The sequence below is a fragment of the Fulvia fulva genome, chromosome 5 (assembly GCF_020509005.1).
Source record: "Fulvia fulva chromosome 5, complete sequence".
Lineage (NCBI taxonomy): Eukaryota > Fungi > Ascomycota > Dothideomycetes > Mycosphaerellales > Mycosphaerellaceae > Fulvia > Fulvia fulva.
Genome location: NC_063016.1, coordinates 4116886 through 4135921, shown reverse-complemented (window position 1 = coordinate 4135921; position 19036 = coordinate 4116886). Strand labels below are relative to the sequence as shown.

Below are 19036 nucleotides of genomic sequence, written 5' to 3'. Positions count from 1 at the left end.
CTAGCCGGTCTCGTCGCGCTACGTCGTGTCCTCTCTTCCTATACTACTCCTACTAGGCGGTACTGTTCTAGCTAGCCCTTCTCTAGTATCTAGTTCGTAATGCGCCGTAGGTCCTTAGCGTTATTAAGAAGTGCCCTAATCGTCCGGTTCCTCGCCTTTACTATCTACTCCCCCCTTCCTAGCGACCACCTCGGACAGACGAGGAGTACGTGCCGTACGTTCTAGGAGCGATAGCCGTAGGGGCAGCTAGTATTTATGTATCCTAGAACCTTCCTCTATAATAGGTACCCCTAGAGGCCGATGTGTTCGCTTCGTAGTTAGGTTACTATACTACTCTATGCCCTCGTAAGGCGGTAGTAGATAAGCTTCGGGGGGTGCTTGACTGCGGATTTTGTAGCTAACTATTCCTTAGGTTGTCCTACTAGCTAAGGGCGTCCACTATGCCCTACAACCTAGTTGTTCCACCTCTCTTTCTATAGTTGCTCTATAGACGATTTCTTACCTTCCTATTATATTGCTAGCTGTTCGTCCCTTACCCGGTAGTTCGGCTCGTTTCCGGGTCGAATGCCCCTATACGCTAGTACTAATTCGCGGGCCCTTACGACTGTACTAGCGATGACCTTCTATACTAGGTACTATGCCGACTTGCCTAAGTAGGAGGTCCGTAGTCCCTAGATATATAGGTCGATCGGCGGTATAGCGGTCTCGTACTTAAGCATCCTCGTTAGTATCGACTTATATACCCCGGTGACCTTCCTTAGGCATTAGTTTTGGATCTTCGCTAGCGGCGCGACGAGTCCCTTCGATAGGTAGGCCCTCTCGCCTAAGGACTATACTTGGCTACTATAGGTAAGGACTGGCCGTATAATAGCCGTATATAGAAGTCGTGACTACCGGAAGTCCGCCCCCTATATAGACGTAGTGAGCCTCTAGTATAATGCTATATTCTGTTTAGCTTTCCGTAATATTGCCTATACGTGCTTCCTCTACCGTAGCGCCGGGTCTACCTATAGTCCGAGGATCCTAAGCTGATTTGCCGGGTTAGTCGTGTGCCCCTATACCTAGATAGAAGCTTGTATATTGTGGAACCGTGGCCGGCGCGTAAAGTGTATTAGATTGTACTTTTCTAGGGCAAACCGAGCCCCGTGCCTCCTAGCCTAGTCCTCGTAGATCTTGTGCTTCTCTTCTAGTAGCCTATAGTTCTCCTTAGTCGAGGAAGACTACGCTAGGATGTTTATGTCGTCTACGAAGCCGCTCGTAGCGGTGTTCTAGGATTCTAGGGCTAGGAGTAGCGTCGCTATAAAGAAGAGGAACAGAATAGGTACTAGCGTTAAGCCTTACGGGATTCTAGTATAGACTGCTTGAAATAGGCTTCTATACTAACCGACTAGGATCGACGTACTACGGTTTTGGAGGTAGGACCGTACGAAGTTGACAAGCCACTTAGGGAGTCCCTTCGACCTTAGGATATAGAGTAGCCGCGGGTGTGACACGTAGTCGAAGGCTCCCGATATGTCTAGGCTAAGTAAGGAAGCCACCTTGTCCCTATTCTTATACTAGATAGCCTTTACCTAAGAGGTGATAAGTTCTATCGCGGATAGCGTCGATCGCTATAGGCGCGTACCTATCTAGGTGTCCGGGAGTAGGGAGTATTCCTCTACCGCCTCGGAGAGTCTCGTTATAACTAGCTTCTTAAGCGCCTTCCTAAGAGTGTTAAGGAGCGCAATTAGGCGGTACGACTTCACCTACGTATAGTCTTCCTTCTACGGCTTGCGTAGGACTACTGTCGTCGATTGTTTAAAAGCTATCGGGTAGTACCCGGTCTGTAGGTAGGCGTTAAAGATCGCTATAACTACTAGGGCTAGTTGATCTCTACACTTCTTTAGTAGCTCGTTTAGGATCCTATCCGGCCCCGGGGCTTTCTTCGCCGGCAACTTCCTTAGTATAGCGGCAACTTCTCCCTCGGACACCTCCTATTAGACCGCGATACTAGGGGCTAGGGGAGTAGAGCTGTTTATATCGCTTAGATTAGCCTCGACTAGGGGCGGGAAGAACTTGCTAGCTAGTAGACGCGCCTTGGCCTCGGGGTCGCTAACCGGGCTACTAGGCGATTATAGCGCTAGGATAGAGAAGGAGTGGCCCTATATAGGGTCCTATCGGGCCCATTTCGCTAGCTTCTATATCCTCTCTAGCTTGCCGGCGATTTCTTCTACTATAGCCCTCTAGCCGACTACTTTCTCCCTTCGTATTATAGCTTTCTTCTGTTAGTATGCCTCCCTATATACGTTCTAGGCCTCCTCGCTATAGCTGCTCGTCTATACCCGGCGGGCTCTCCTTGCTTCTCTTACTACCGTAGTGCACTCCGGCGTCTAGTATAGTTTAGACTATGTCGTTTACTAGGCAAGCGGAACGTGAAGTAAGGTCGCTTTTCTTATTTCGTCTATTAACCCCTAGACTACTTCGTCTATCTCGTCTTTACTGTTGTATTGCTACTACGCGATCTAGACTAGCCTCTTAGAGTCATCGAGGTACGCCTAGATGTTGGCCTAGTAGGCCTTTCCCTAGTTTGGCTTAGAGGTTCTCGCTAGTATACGTTATATCTATATCGTAATAGAGGTCCTGACTAGTATATAGTCTAACGACGCCTCGAGTTTATGTTCGATCCTATAGTAGGTTACTATATAGTAGTAGCTATCCGAGATCTAGGAGAGGTCGATCGTGCCTTAGAGTCCCCCTCTCTTCTAGGTGCCTAGGTCCTTCGGGGTATTAAGGGCAATTACGTTGCTCGCTATCAAGTCGAGTACTTCGTCGGCTATAGGGTACGGCTATATAAGGCTTTCCTAGGAAGGGTAGTGTATATTAAAGTCTCCTACTACGATGTGGTACCCTTGTCTCTTAAGCGTACTGTCTAGGTGTCTATAGACCCCTAGGTCGCGGCTAGACCTCGAGGCTAGCGGTTGTATATATAGGTTGTGTATCTAGGTGCTACCTACGTAGAGGGAGGTAATATCGCCCCCGCCTTCTTCGTCTACGTAGTATACTACCTCCTAGTCGGATTCTAGTATGTCCTTGCTGACATAGAAGCACGTACGGGGTCTACCGTCGCCTCGTAGGCATGTCGTATAGCCTAGTGACTTGTAGGTCGTTAGTCTCTTATAGTACGGGTTAATCTATAGCTCCTAGATTGTAAGGACGTAGTAGACGCGCGGGTCCGCCTCGTATAGGAAATAGTTCTAGACTATGTCCTTACTATAGTTGACGTTATACTAGATGATGCTAAGCGTATCGAGGCTAGTTATCGGCATCGACAATTATTTCCTCTATATCGTCCTATGTCCTACTACCCTATACGTCCTAGTCTACGCCTATCGGCTATATACTAAAGGGGAGCCGGGCCTAGTTAGATTCCCTCGCCGTAGCTAGTAGAGTACGTAGCCTCCCGTACGCCCTAGGTTGCGTATCCTTTATATCGTTCTCGGCCCTAGGGCGCTTATGCCCGACCGCCGCTAGTTAGTTCCGGTATAGGCTAGCCTTACGGTCGCCGTAGAATCTTAGGGCGACGGTTCTATTTGTGATTGCCTTGTTTTTCGCTAGTTTCCGCTATAGGCATTCCGTACTATACGATAGGTAGTGCCCCGGACAGTTCGCGTACCGTCTCGTAGTCGATATATAGTCCCTAGGGGACCGTATATATAAACGTAGTATAACTATAGCTTCCTCGATAAAGCTCTAGAAACTAGTACCGGTATTAGTACTAGCGATAGCCCTCTATACGCTCCGAGTATTAAATATAGAAACGTCGTAGGGGCTCCTTATTCGAGGAGGGGGGTACTATTACGAGACAGCCTTTTTTACGAACTACCTCGTAATATAGTATCGTCGGCCGTACGCCCGCGCGCTAGCGGCCGCTAGTACCCGCTAGCTCGATTCGCGCGACTTTATCTTCTCGCGCTTCTCGCGCTCTCTTAGATAGCTTACGTAACTATATATATCTTTACCCGACCCTATTATAGCACTCTCGCCCGTAATACTTATACGCTACTACGCTAGTACCGTATAGATAATAGCGAGGCGGTAGCTATAGGCGGCCTTATCTATATTAAGAATAGATACGGCGGCTATAACGTCTTCGTACTAGACGTACCGGGTTTACGCTTTAAGGTCTTCTAAGTATATTATAGCACCCCCTCTACTAGTTACCTAGGTCGTACGAAGACCTACGAGCTTATTACTCGCGACTTCGTCTAGCCCGGCCTTTTATAGTATATACGTAATAAGATCTTTAAGTACTACGAATACCGCTCGTTAAAACCCTCGTAGACGTAATACCTAGGGCTACTAAAATCCCTACTAATCCCGTTTAAACTATAGGACGAAATTGCTATAGATTTCGTAGTAGGACTACCGAAGAGTACTAATTATAATAGCGTTATAAATACTAATACCCTTACGATTACTAACCGTACGGGTAAGGGATACTATATAATCCTAGTAAAGGAGATAACAGCCGAATATATCGCCGAGGTCTTTATCTAGGACTACTACCGCTTATATAGTACCCCTCTGTCTATTGTTATAGATCGAGGTAGTTAGTAGCTATTAACTTTTTAGTAACGCTTCTACGAACTAGTAGGGATAGTCTATAAGTTGTCTATAGCCTTCTATTCTAAGACCGATAGATAGTCTAAGAATACGAATAAGGAGATAGAGAAGTACCTCCGTGTCTTTATCGACTACGTATAAGGAGATTAGGTATAGTAGCTTCCGCTAGCGGAATTCGTAAAGAATAACTATATTATAGAATTAATAGGTATGTCGCTATTCTTTACCGAACGAGGTCGTAATCCTCGTACTAGTAACTTTAATAGAGATAGCCTCCCTAAGCGTCTAATACCTACTAAGTAACGCCTATCCGCCGAAAAGATAGAGCGTTTTACTTAATAGATAAAGGACTTCCGTACGTACCTACATAAATACTTACGTTACGATTAAGCCCTAGAAGTAGATAACGCTAATATATACCGTGCTATACTACCGCGATATAGCCTAGGCGACCGTATCTATATTAATACTAAGAACTAGAAGTTATTACGCCTAGCTAAGAAGCTTAATATTAAATAGTTTAGACCGGTAATAATTACTACCGCGCTCGGTAAGAATGCGTATAGTATTGCTCTACTAGAGACGATCCGCGTATATAACTCCTTCTATTTAAATCTTCTCCGACCGGTAGATCTAGAAGATAACGTACGACCGCCGCCGATCGAGGTTACTAATAAAACTAGTAATACGTTCAAGACCTAGGAGGTTAAACGCGTCCTAGATTCTAAGCCGAAGGGCAGAGGCATTACTATACTAGTAAAATAGAAGAGCTATTTAGATAGTAAGTCTACCTAGGAGCCCGCGAGCGTAGTATATAAGGATATACCGAAGGTAGTCGTAGAATTTAAGTATAATAACCTAACTAAGTCTATACCTATTAACTTTTATCCGCTAGAAGATTAGATTCCGAATAAGACCTTAGTCGATATAAGGCCGGACGCGAACGTAATAGATCTAGTACCTTAGTTAACCGTAACAGTATAGCCTCTACGTAAAGGTAATAGCCCTATAGCTCTAGCTAAGGATAACTATACGCCTAATACTAACGATAGCTATATTAAAAGGGTTTTAGTACCTACCTCTAGTAAGTTATTAGAGCTAATAGACGAAACGAACGATATAGAGAATAATAAAGCTTTTACGTTTACGCTAAGGGAGATTTAAGGATATACGCTTCGAGACGAAGGTGTTTTAGAGGGTGGGTAGTGTCACAGCCGCTCCGTAAGTAAAGGATTCGAATCTGATCACGTGACCCGGATAACTAAGTTCGGCCCGATACCGACGCCCGACACCTCGGCCTTTAAGTATAGGCCTCGTTCTTAGACTCTCTTCTCTCTTTAGCTATCGACTTCGTTAATACTATATCCTTATACTCTCGTACTATAGTCTCGTAATAATAATGTTCGTACTCTTTCTAAATAAGACGTTAAACTCGGTAAAGGAGTCGTTACGTCTATCTACTTACTTTAAGGCGGCTATATTGTCGCGTACGCGAGCCTTCGCGTTACGCTTACTATAGCGCTTACGTAAGTCCTTTATAAGCTTGTTAAGTGTCTTATATATACGGTCGCCCTTTACGCTAGTAAGGGACGGGATTTAAGGTCCGATTAATTAGAACGCGCTACCCTTAGTATAGTTATATACGAACTTTAACGTAGCCTTCGAGGTACGGAACGTAGTGTTCTATAGCTTAGTTTCTAAGGTGTTCTACTATACCTCGAACGTTAGCCCGATAGGCGTATTATCCTTATTCCTATTACCGCTAAACTTCTTTACCTCCGTCTTATCTATCTTAAACATAACGTTAAGGTCTAGGTCGATATTAAGTATCGTATCCTAGTCCGCGTCGAGCTCCTCGTCCTTACTCTTACGCTTACTCTTCTTAGGCTTCTTCTTACGGTACTTACGGCGATCTTTATCGTCGCTAGGCTCGGAGTTAGAATCGGAGTCGGACGAGCTCGAGCTATCGGAGCTATTAGATAGGTTATCGTCTTAGGTACTGTCCTTACGTAATCCGCGGCTACGACGTCCCTACTTAGGCTTCTCGGCAAGTCGCTTCTTTAGGTCTATAATTTCGTCGTCCTTAGTCTTCTTAATATACTCGATCTCGCGGTTATAGTCCTTAGCGGTAGACTTATAGTTAGAGAGCTTATTATCGACGTTACTCTATTAGTTCTCGAGGTCCTAGACACGATTAACGTGCTCTACGATCTAGGCGTTAAGTTTAGAGAGCTCTACGTTCTTATCTTAAATCTACGATATAGCGTTAAGTATATATTCGCGGTTCTTAGCTATATCCGGCGTAGGCGGTAGTTTCTTAAAATCGTCGACCTACTATTAGAGCAGATTACGGGCTACTATTAGCTAGTCGCGATCCTTTACGGCGGTGTCGCGTTCCTTAGTCGTATTGTCTAAGCTCTTCTAGGTATTATTACGATCGGCTATAATTACCTTTAGATCGTCCTTTACTTTAGCGACATCCGGCTCGTTCCTCTTATACTTATCGACCTTAATCGTAAGATGCTTGACCTACTTATCTACCTTCTACTATAACATCTATATATCTAACTTCTTCTACTTAAACTCGGCCTTATCCTACTTTAGCTTATCCTAGGCTATCCTAACTACCGCTCTCTTATCCTAAAGCTTATTATACGCCTAGCCGAATATCTTTAACAACTCGGTTATATTATAGTCGACGGCTTAGGCGCGTCGAAGTAAGTAATAGATCGTAGATAGTGCTTTAGGTGTACTAGCTATAAGGGCTTAGAACTCGGTTATATCTAGGTTCTTTAGCTCCTCTAGATTATAGCGGAAAGTCTTAGCTACCTAGTGTTCTCCTTCTCCTTCGTCTATTACTATATTATCGTTATAATCAAACTCGATATCCTATCTAGTCGTATATTCTTTTACTTCGTCGTCCCGGATATAGTCGGAGAGGTTAATTGTCTTAGGCGGTTCGGTAACTAGTTATATTAGTTGCTTAACACGCTACTATATTTGCTCGTTAGTTAGCTATTAGGGTTAGGTTTAGTAACCTTAAGTCTAGCTACTAGTAAATATAAGCGACTCGCGGCGGATCTTAGGGCGACTAGTAAGTAGGGAGTGCCTACCGCCTATACTCTTAGCTAGTATCTTGTTAATAAAGGTACGATTGTTCTTATTAACTCAGACCTATCGCGTTTGTCGCGCGATTAGTATAGAAAACTCGCGATAAGCGTAGTTTCTATATCTTTAACCTATTACTTCTTAGGTCCTTCGTAGTATATATTCTACGGTTAGTAAAGGAGGTCTAATAAAGTGTAAGGGAGCCGTTCTTAATATAGGGCAAATAACGAAGTTATTAGATAGGCTATCTAAGAGGAGTACGAGGTACGGCAAGTTGATATATAAGCCGAGGTATACGGGCCGGCCCGTGCCGAGTCACGTGACCGACTGCTATTCACTAGACGTCCGCCTAGGCCTATAGTAGTATAGGTAAGTCTAAGTCGAACTTAGAGAACCTTAGATTACGCCTAGTATTAGTATAGAACGGCGAGACGCCTATTATTACGGATACTATATTATTTACTATAAACTTAGCTAATAGAGTCTAATCTAGCTAGTCGTCCTAGGTATAGTTAATAAAGATACGTAGGTATTACTCTATTACTTTATTCGTGTTCTCCGACTGTCTATCTATTTCTAGATAGAACGACGAAGATAGCTTTCGATTAATACTAAGTAGCGCGTATATCCTACGCTAGAATACGGAAACCTATTACGTACTACGATCTAAGATAATAGACTTTGGGAGCCTATGTCTACTAAACACGTACTTAAGGAATACTAGTACGTAATACTCTACTATTATCGAGGTAATAGGAATGATATGTCGCTCCTTAGTTAAGCAGTATATAACGGTTATAATATTCTCGTACGTTTGTCCGTCGACTACGCTTATTTCCTTCGGTAGTTTAACTACGAAGTTAATAGAGATATCCTCCTAAGCGCTAAATAGTACTAGTAGCGGTCTTAATAGCCCTAGGTACTGAATATTAGTATTCTTATTCGTACGGTAAGCGCGGTAGGTACGTATATAGCTCTTAATAAATCGTACGATACCTAGCTAGGTATAGTTACGAGCTACTAATTTATACGTCTTCTTGTCCCCTAAGTAACTAGCTACTATATAGTCGTAGAAAGCCTATACGATACGAGTACGTACCGGGATTTCACCTTTATCTAGATTGTCTTCTAACTCCGGAGGAACGAATAGGCTATAACTACTATATACATTCTTAATATATATTATATCTCCGACTAGGACTATATAATAGTCATCGATACGGTGCTTCCTTAGTAAGGTATATAGATCATCTCGTTCTAGCTATTAAACGGCTTCCTTAGCCTCTAGTTACGTATAGAGTCCTCGAATAGCGGTCGTAAGCGGGGTTATAACGTTATTAGTATATACCGATAACACTCTAGTTAACGATAGGTTTAGGATACGATCTAGGCCTAGTAACACCTAATACTACTATTAGTTTCGTAGGTTATCTAGGTCTCTAGGCTTCGGTAAGTCCTATAAACGTCGGGTTAAGCTATCTAGCTTAGTACCTTAAACTCCTAGCCTATAGACGATCTTAAAGAAGAACTACGAGAGAAACTCGGCCTAGCGAGCTTGTCTACGGTTCAATTACTTCGTACTTATAAACTATTCGAGGTTCTTATAATCGGAGTATATAAGCGTCGGCTTGTCCTTAGATTCCGGGTCTAGTAGATTCTTATAATCGTCGGTACCGTATTCGTTAATAGTTAGCTCCGGTTACTATTCCTCGAAAGCTTATAGTTATAATAGCTAGGAGCTCCTTATCGTAGATATCGTAGTTATATTACTAGGGATCTATCTTCTTAGATATATAAGTAATAAGATATAACACTCCTCGCTCGTTACGTTATAAGAGTACTACTACTATTACGTAATCTAAGGTATCTGTTTCTAGAATAGTCTCTCGCCCTAAGTAGAAGTGTTTTAAGGTAGGCGTATCAATAAATGCTTTCTTTAATGCCTCGAACGCCTATTAACATACTAGAGACTAGTCCTATAGGACATTCTTCCTCGTAAGCTTCGTTATAGGCAAGTAGATCTTACTAAAATCCTTAATAAACCTACGGTAGAAGTTAGTAAACCCTATAAACGACAAGATATCGGTGATATTCGCGGGTATAGGCCAATTCTTAACGTATTTAATCTTAGCTAGGTCTATCTTAATGCCCTTATTTATGATAATAACACCTACATAAGTAGTCTCGTGTCTAAAGAACTCGTATTTATTAATATCTAACTAGAGCCTAGCGGTATCTAGCTTTCGTAGAACCTTTAGGACATATTAGACATACTCTTCTCTTGTCTTACTAAAGACAAGTACGTTATTAAGGTAATATAACACGAAGTCATCTAGAAACTCCCTTAGTATATTGTTTATAAATAACTAAAACGTTCCTAGTACATTATATAGTCTAAAAGGCATAACTACGTACTTAAACTACCTATATCTAGTAGTAAAGGCCGTTTTCTACTCGTCTCCTACTATAATACGAATACGATTAAACGTAGCGATAATATCTAGCTTAGTAAACTATTACGCGCTAGTAACACGATCTAAGGTCTCTTAAAATAGTAGAATTAGGTAGCGACTCTTTATGTTACGGCGGTACTTAGGGTAGCTTATTATCTAAAGTGAGCCTAGATAAGGCTCCGCTAGTATAAAGCTTACGAGCTTTACGACCTCGTCTTTTGCCTATCTAGGTGAGCCGGTAGTGCGGGTCTGAGCGGGCCGCTTACGTAGCCGTAAGACTTTATTATAAGCGCGTTTAGAGCTCTATAGTCTACGTATACTTATAGCCCTCTACCTAGCTTTTTAACTATTAGAATAGGTACTACTACTAGTAATACGCTTCTCTAAATAAAACCTTTCTTAAGTTAGTCGTCGATCCACTTCTTAATTACCTCGTTCTCTCGTATAGAGAAGGAGTATAGTCTTCGAAATAGCGGTGTCTAACTATTCTTTAGCTTGATCTTATAGTCTACGCTAGGCCGTCGCGGTAGGACCTTATCTACTTCCTTACGGCTAAATAGCCTAGCCATTTCCCTAAACTCTACTAGTAATAAAGGGATAGGATCCTAGTCTTTGTCCTTACCGTTTATAAAACGTTAACAGTCGTTAGCTAATATAGTAGAGGTGTTAAGTTACCGCTAGGTATAGTTACCCCGGGGCTCCTCCTATCTATCTATATTTTCTTAAGTATTAGATAGATAGATTTGTTATTCCCCTGTTCTAGGACCCTACTCGGCCTATATAGGTATATATCTATTGTTATATATAAAGGGAAACCCGAATAGGTGAAAACCCTTCCCGCCCCCGACTTCTCCTTATCTAGATTAGCTTTCCCTCTAAACGTACGTAGTCTATGTCACTACCCCGTTAGCCCCCGCTCCTAGCCGGTCTCGTCGCGCTACGCCGTGTCCTCTCTTCCTATACTACTCCTACTAGGCGGTACTATTCTAGCTAGCCCTTCTCTAGTATCTAGTTCGTAATACGCCGTAGGTCCTTAACGTTATTAAGAAGTGCCCTAATCGTCCGGTTCCTCGCCTTTACTATCTACTCCCCCCTTCCTAGCGACTACCTCGGGTAGACGAGGAGTACGTACCGTATATTCTAGGAGTAATAGCCGTAGGGGTAGCTAGTATTTGTATATTCTAGAACCTTCCTCTATAATAGGTACCCCTAGAGGCCGATATGTTTGCTTCGTAGTTAGGTTACTATACTACTCTATACTCTCGTAAGGCGGTAGTAGATAAGCTTCGGGGGGTACTTAACCGCGGATTTCGTAGCTAACTATTCCTTAGGTTGTCCCGCTAGCTAAGGGCGTCTACTATACCCTATAACCTAGTTGTTCTACCTTTCCTTCTATAGTTACTCTATAAACAATTTCTTCCCCTCCTATTATATTACTAGCTATTCGTCCCTTACCCGGTAGTTCGGCTCGTTTCCGGGTCGAATACCCTTATACGCTAGTACTAATTCGCGGGCCCTTACGACTATACTAGTAATGACCTTCTATACTAGGTACTATACCGACTTGCCTTAGTAGGAGGTCCGTAGTCCCTAGATATATAGGTCGATCGGCGGTATAGCGGTCTTATACTTAAGTATCCTTATTAGTATCGACTTATATACCCCGGTGACCTTCCTTAGGCATTAGTTTTAGATCTTCGCTAACGGCGCGACGAGTCCCTTTAATAGGTAGGCCCTCTCGCCTAAGGACTATACCTAGCTACTATAGGTAAGGACTAGCCGTATAAAAGCCGTATATAGAAGTCGTAACTACCGAAAGTCCGCCCCCTATATAGACGTAGTAAGCCTCTAGTATAATACTATATTCTGTTTAGCTTTCCGTAATATTATCTATACGTACTTCCTCTACCGTAGCGCCGGGTCTACCTATAGTCCGAGGATCCTAAGCTAATTTACCGGGTTAGTCGTATACCCCTATATCTAGATAGAAGCTTATATATTCTAGAACCGTAGCCGGCGCGTAAGGTGTATTAGATTGTACTTTTCTAGGGCAAACCGAGCCCTATACCTCCTAGCCTAGTCCTCGTAGATCTTATACTTCTCTTCTAGTAGCCTATAGTTCTCCTTAGTTAAGGAAGACTACGCTAGGATGTTCGTGTCGTCTACGAAGCCGCTCGTAGCGGTGTTCTAGGATTCTAGGGCTAGGAGTAGCGTCGCTATAAAGAAGAGGAATAGGATAGGTACTAGCGTTAAGCCTTACGGGATTCTAGTATAGACTACTTAAAATAGGCTTTTATACTAACCGACTAGGATCGACGTACTACGGTTTTAGAGGTAGGACCGTACGAAGTTAATAAGCTACTTAGGGAGTCCTTTCGACCTTAGGATATAGAGTAGCCGCGGGTATAATACGTAGTCGAAGGCTCCCGACATGTCTAGACTAAGTAAGGATGCTACCTTGTCCCTATTTCTATACTAGATAGCCTTTACCTAAGAGGTAATAAGTTCTATCGCGGATAGCGTCGACCGCTATAGGCGCGTACCTATCTAGGTGTCCGGGAGTAGGGAGTACTCCTCTACCGCCTCGGAGAGTCTCGTTATAACTAGCTTCTTAAGCGCCTTTCTAGGAGTATTAAGGAGCGTAATTAGGCGGTACGACTTCGCCTACGTATAGTCTTCCTTTTACGGCTTACGTAGGACTACTATCGTCGATTGTTTAAATACCGTTAGGTAGTATCCGGTCTATAGGTAGGCGTTAAAGATCGCTACGACTACTAGGGCTAGTTGATCTCTATACTTCTTTAGTAGCTCCTTTAGGATCCTATCCGGCCCCGGGGCTTTCTTCGCCGGTAACTTCCTAAGTATAGCGGCAACTTCTCCCTCGGACACCTCCTATTAGACCGCGATACTAGGGGCTAGGGGAGTAGAGCTATTTATATCGCTTAGATTAGCCTCGACTAGGGGCGGGAAGAACTTACTAGCTAGTAGACGCGCCTTGGCCTCGGGGTTACTAACCGGGCTACTAGGCGATTATAGCGCTAGGATAGAGAAGGAGGGGCCCTATATAGGGTCCTATCGGGCCTATTTCGCTAGCTTCTACATCCTCGCTAGCTTACCGGCGATTTCTTCTACTATAGCCCTCTAGCCGACTGCTTTCTCCCTTCGTATTATAGCTTTCTTCTGTTAGTATACCTCTCTATATACGTTCTAGGCCTCCTCGCTATAGCTACTCGTCTATACCCGGCGGGCTCTCCTTGCTTCTCTTACTACCGTAGTACACTTCGGCGTCTAGTATAGTTTAGACTATATCGTTAGTTAGGCAAGCGGAACGTAAAGTAAGGTCGCTTTTCCTATTTCGTCTATTAACCCCTAGACTACTTCGTCTATCTCGTCTTTACTGTTGTATTGCTACTACGCGATCTAGACTAGCCTCTTAGAGTTATCGAGGTACGCCTAGATGTTGGCCTAGTAGGCCTTTCCCTAGTTTGGCTTAGGGGTTCTCGCTAGTATACGTTATATCTATATCGTAATAGAGGTCCTGACTAGTATATAGTCTAACGACGCCTCGAGTTTATGTTCGATCCTATAGTAGGTTACTATATAGTAGTAGCTATCCGAGATCTAGGAGAGGTCGATCGTGCCTTAGAGTCCCCCTCTCTTCTAGGTACCTAGGTCCTTCGGGGTATTAAGGGCAATTACGTTACTCGCTATTAAGTCGATTACTTCGTCGGCTATAGGGTACGGCTATATAAGGCTTTCCTAGGAAGGGTAGTATATATTAAAGTCTCCTACTACGATATAGTAGCCTTGTCTCTTAAGCGTACTATCTAGGTGTCTATAGACCCTAAGGTCGCGGCTAGACCTCGAGGCTAGCGGTTGTATATAAATGTTATGTATCTAAGTGCTATCTACGTAGAGGGAGGTAATATCTCCCCCGCCTTCTTCGTCTACGTAGTATACTACCTCCTATTTAGATTCTAGTATGTCCTTACTAATATAGAAGTACGTACGGGGTCTACCGTCGCTTCGTAGGTATATCGTATAGCCTAGTCACTTATAGGTCGTTAGTCTCTTATAGTACGGGTTAATCTATAGCTCCTAGATTACTAGGACGTAGTAGACGTACGGGTCCGCCTCGTATAGGAAATAGTTTTATACTATATCCTTACTATAGTTAACGTTATACTAGATAATACTAAGCGTATCGAGGCTAGTTATCGTTATCGATAATCATTTCCTCTATAATATCCTATGTCCTATTACCTAGCGCGTCCTAGTCTACGCGTATCGGTTATATACTAAAGGGAAGCCGGGCCTAGTTAGATTCCCTCGCCGTAGCTAGTAGAGTACGTAGCCTCCCGTACGCCCTAGGTTATATATCCTTTATATTATTCTCGGCCCTAGGGCGCTTATACCCGACCGCCGCTAGCTAGTTCCGGTATATACTAGCCTTACGGTCGCCGTAGAATCTTAGGCCGACGGTTCTATTTATAATTGCCTTGTTTTTTACTAGTTTCCGCTACGGGCATTCCGCGCTATACGATAGGTAGTACCCTAGACAGTTCCCGTACCGCCTCGTAGCCGATATATATAGTCCCTAGATATATAGGTAAGGCCTACTTATTTATATACGTATAGGTTTAGTGTCTATACTATTAGTATTTAAAGTATTAGAGGAGACGAAAGGATAAGGAGTACTTTTCGACTATCTTAAGGCTATATTACTAGATTAGGCCTTGTTCTATTACTAGATCCGCCGCTTTCGCGTCTTATAGCTATACGATTAGCGCCGAGGCCTTCTTACCTTCTAGCCATTTCCTATAGAGCCAAGTCGCCTTCTAGATTAGAGAATTAAGAGTGACCGGGTTGTCCTCTTAGAGAGTACGTAGGTGACCTTAGTTAGTTAGGTCGAACTCCTTAGGTATATCGTAGTAAGGAAGGAATCGTATTTAGTAAGCTAGCTACAAGATAAGGTAACAAGTCTTAACCCCGCTTTCCTACTTATCTAGTACTACCGTATAGCCTCGTTTCGAGAGGTTAGCCCGGAGCAAAAGCTTCCCTCTACGCCCTCCCTCCCTATTTACTCCTTAAGCTAATATCTACCTCTATAGGCCTAAGCCCTTTAGTGCTCTCTATTAACCGACATACGCATCCGTCCTCTCGGGCTATATAGATAGTATTAGCCGTCGCTACTAGTATATACTACGCCCTAGGTTTTGACGCCCTTCGCGTTACCGTAGCCTATCTCTAGAAAGCGGCCGTCTATACCTCGTAGGTTTGCTCGGGGCATACACTACGCCGGGTAGCGTACTCCTTACGTTTCTACCTACTAACTAATATAAAGTTCCTTATTACCCTGCCCTCGATCCTCCCCGATTATAGAACTAATCTACTCGTATTATACGTCTTTTCCCCGTCCTAAAAGCCGTCTTTTCCTTGCTTAGGCTATCGTCTTTTCCTCGTCGCAATCTACTATGTCAGACTAGGTGCGTTGTGTAGCGGAACAGGTAGTGCCTTAGGCAAAACCCTCGTTCCTATACCGGGTGCTTAATAGGCCCTTATAGGCTTCGTCGCGTGTCCACCTACCCTCCGCATTGCCCGCTAGTAAACACCAGATTGTTTCGTAGTCCGCTCGACGCCGTCGCATAGTCCGCTCAGTTGTTGTTCTGTAGTCCGCTCGTCCAATGTTCGTCGCTCGGCCCGCTCGGTTTACGGTCTCCGGAGGTGAAAATTCTGCACTCACACTAGAGGTGTCCTGTCGAGCGTATAGGCCACGGTTCCGCGCCCTTCTTACACGCAGAAAGAAGAGGGACTCGCTCCCGACACGAGTACACGCTCGTCGGATGGTTTTCATACCCGTTTTACTAGTAGTCCTCTGTTCGCCGCGGCTTCGCCTGCGTTGCGCGCCCGTCGCGCCCACGACGCTCCAGCGTGAGAATACTTGGCTCTCTCGTAGCAAGACGAGAGGTTCGTAGCCGACACCACGTACAGGTGATTCTCGTCGTCGACCTAATAATAATAATAATAATGCCGCCATTACTCCAGCACTCCACGCCACGACACACCTTCTGCTCCTCCCCCCTGCAGCGTGCAGGAATGGCTCATCATGCCACGAATGCCTACGTTTCAGCAATTGCGCTCTGGCTAGATGCTCCCAACGCTCAATCGTCCACGGCCAGGCCTGCACTTCGCTTCGGCGAGATCCACCTGCCAATGTCGACAGCCGCTTCCGTCACATTGTCCGACACGCGCTCAAGCAGTGCAACACACCAAGTATAACCTCTCACCCGTCTGCGTGACACCGCTTCGAACTTGCGTGTCGCAGCATGCCTCACGAGATGTTTACGACCATTACAAGTGAACACATGTCGAGCCGCGCGACCTGCCGGGATCCGACATTGTTAGTTCTCCCAGGCTTGATGGTGTAACAGAGCCACGGTACGCATCGCGGCGCGCGAAGCTTCTAAGGCTGCCACACCACACCTTCTGCATGACATGTGTGTTGGTAAATAGTGTCCAAACCCGCGTCCTCCCCGCTGTATGCTGACTGCTGTGCAGGCTGCACATATCCACAGCCTTGGTGAGGGCCTCGAACAGTAATCGAACCATCCAGCGCAAGTTGAAGCCTCCGCCCTGCGAGTGCGAATACGTTGACGAGACCTGTTTCCTGCTCACTGCCAGGATGATATGGCTTGAAACAACATGGCGTGCATCAACCACGTGGTCGCCTTGACGCCCATATGCGACGTGCAGCACATCGCATGCCACGTTGCAGATCGCTGCAGACATTCTATCTCGACCCTTCCTCTTCAGGACTGTGTCCGGAATCTTAGGCATTGAAGCTCCACCTTCTTCATGTTGTCAGATGCGAGTTCCCGATGTACGAGTCAATGTCTTATCTTACCCGATCAAATGCCGTACGACATTGTTTGAGGATGGAGCATCAAATGTCCTGGTCGAAAGTCAAGTCAATGTGGGCGCCGGGCTCGCTTACTGATCCCTGTCGCCTGCGATGCATTCTTTCGCTGTGCTAGCTGAAGATACGGCTGATGCTGCAAGAACCCCGGCCCAAGCACACCGCCAGTAGAGCTCTGGGGCATCGAGACAGACACTGCCCGCTACTCCCACATCGAGAGCCTGTTTCCACCAGCGCTTTCACCGTTGTGTCAGCACCGTTACCTCCTTCGAAAGTCAGCAGCTCCGACCGTAACGTTCCACATCAACGAAGTCGTCGAGTAGTATTTTTGCACACTCACCTCAGGCTCTCGCCTGCTCGTGAGGCAGCCGCAACGATCTATACTGCATGTTACAAGCCCCTGGCACCCATCGCGGTCTCTTCGCCTGACGCAGAGCTACTACCCGTGCAGTGAAGCTGCATCGTTGGTCTTAATGTACAATGTGATCGAATACGCTCACCGCGAGTACTAAGTTCGAGCTTGCTTGTTCGCCAGTATGATCAGCTCTTAGGTGGGATTGACACTGAACTTCGTCAGGTCGGCGAAGCTCTGGGATGACGTCTCGATGATTTCCGTTGACGTGAGGTGAGTGTGCGTGTGGATCACAAACAGCGACATGCTTTCTCCATCGGCCTCACACTGATCAGAACATCGAGCATAAGCATGTCGAGTATGAAAGCGGTTGCAGTGTCGGACTATGGTACGATAGAAAATCTGATCGCGACTGAGGTTGCCAAACCTGACAAACCTGGAGGTCACGATCTTCTGGTTAGGTACGATTGATCTTGTTACAATGACTTTTGATCCCGATACTGACATTCGATAGAGTCAAAGCGACTTCCGTGAATCCTGTTGACACGAAAGCACGAAATGGGACCTATGACGATTATCCGGACTACTATAAGCGCACTCCTTCTGTGCCACACGTGCTTGGCTTCGATGGCGCAGATATCGTGGAGCATGTCGGAGGTAAGGTACAAGATGTTAAAGTCGGCGACGAAGTATTCTACTCCGGCAGCCCCATCCGACAAGGAGCAAATGCCGTGTACATGCTCGTGGATAGCCGGAGTGTTGCAAGAAAGCCCAATAGTCTGAACTTTGCCCAAGCTGCCGCTATGCCGCTGACCTGGATTACTGCGTATGAAGCACTGGTCGAACGACTGGAGATCAAGGAGGGCGAGAATGCTGGAATCCTTATCATCAATGGATCTGGTGGTGTTGGATCGGTAGCGTCTCAGATCGCTCGACAACTGCTGCGCCTGCCCGTTGTTGTTACGACCACTTCAAGGGAAGAGACAACTGCATGGAGCAAAGAGCTTGGTGCAACGCACACTGTCAACCATAGAGAAGACGTGGTCCAGCAGATTAAGGATCTGAAGCTGCAAGTCCCGTTGAAGTATGTCTTCATCACGCACACTCCGGCGTCAAAATACATCAGAGATTCGGCCTCAATCTGCGCGCCATTCGGGAAAGTGTGCAGCATCGTTCAGGACCAAGAGATTCCAATGTACGGTACAGAATGGATGGCGAAGAGTCTGACTTATGTCTGGTGCCTCCTCGGGACGAAGCCGTACTATGGTGTGCAACTGGATTCCCACGGCAAGATCTTGAAGCAGCTCGCGGAGTTTGTGGATTCTGGCAAGATCAAGTGTCATCACACACAGACGCTGCCCCTTACTGCTGATGGGCTGCGCAAAGCTCACGAGCAGATTGAAGCTGGGGGCGTGAAGGGAAAGATTGCTCTGGCGGTTGATGCCGAGGGTCTTGATCCGCAGCAAGCATTCACATAGAGTGGTCTTCTGGCACTGGCCCTCACTGGCAGTGGAGAGCGATCACCAGGCGCGGATAACGTGGCAGGCACCTAAAAAGCATTACGTCTTCATACTCACACCTCCGCTGATGCCGTTGAAGAACAAT

The 19036-nt window shown here is 45.2% G+C and overlaps 1 protein-coding gene across 1 annotated transcript; it reads left to right on the top strand.

Moving 5' to 3' along the window:
* Positions 1–17684: 17684 nt before the first annotated feature.
* Positions 17685–18909, top strand: CLAFUR5_06266 (Zinc-type alcohol dehydrogenase-like protein; the record flags this gene model as incomplete). Its single annotated transcript, XM_047905414.1, has 3 exons — positions 17685–17704; positions 17767–17892; positions 17946–18909. 3 exons carry the CDS (start codon positions 17685–17687, stop codon positions 18907–18909), a joined length of 1110 nt encoding a protein of 369 aa, XP_047762496.1.
* Between the last annotated feature and the right edge of the window lie 127 nt (positions 18910–19036).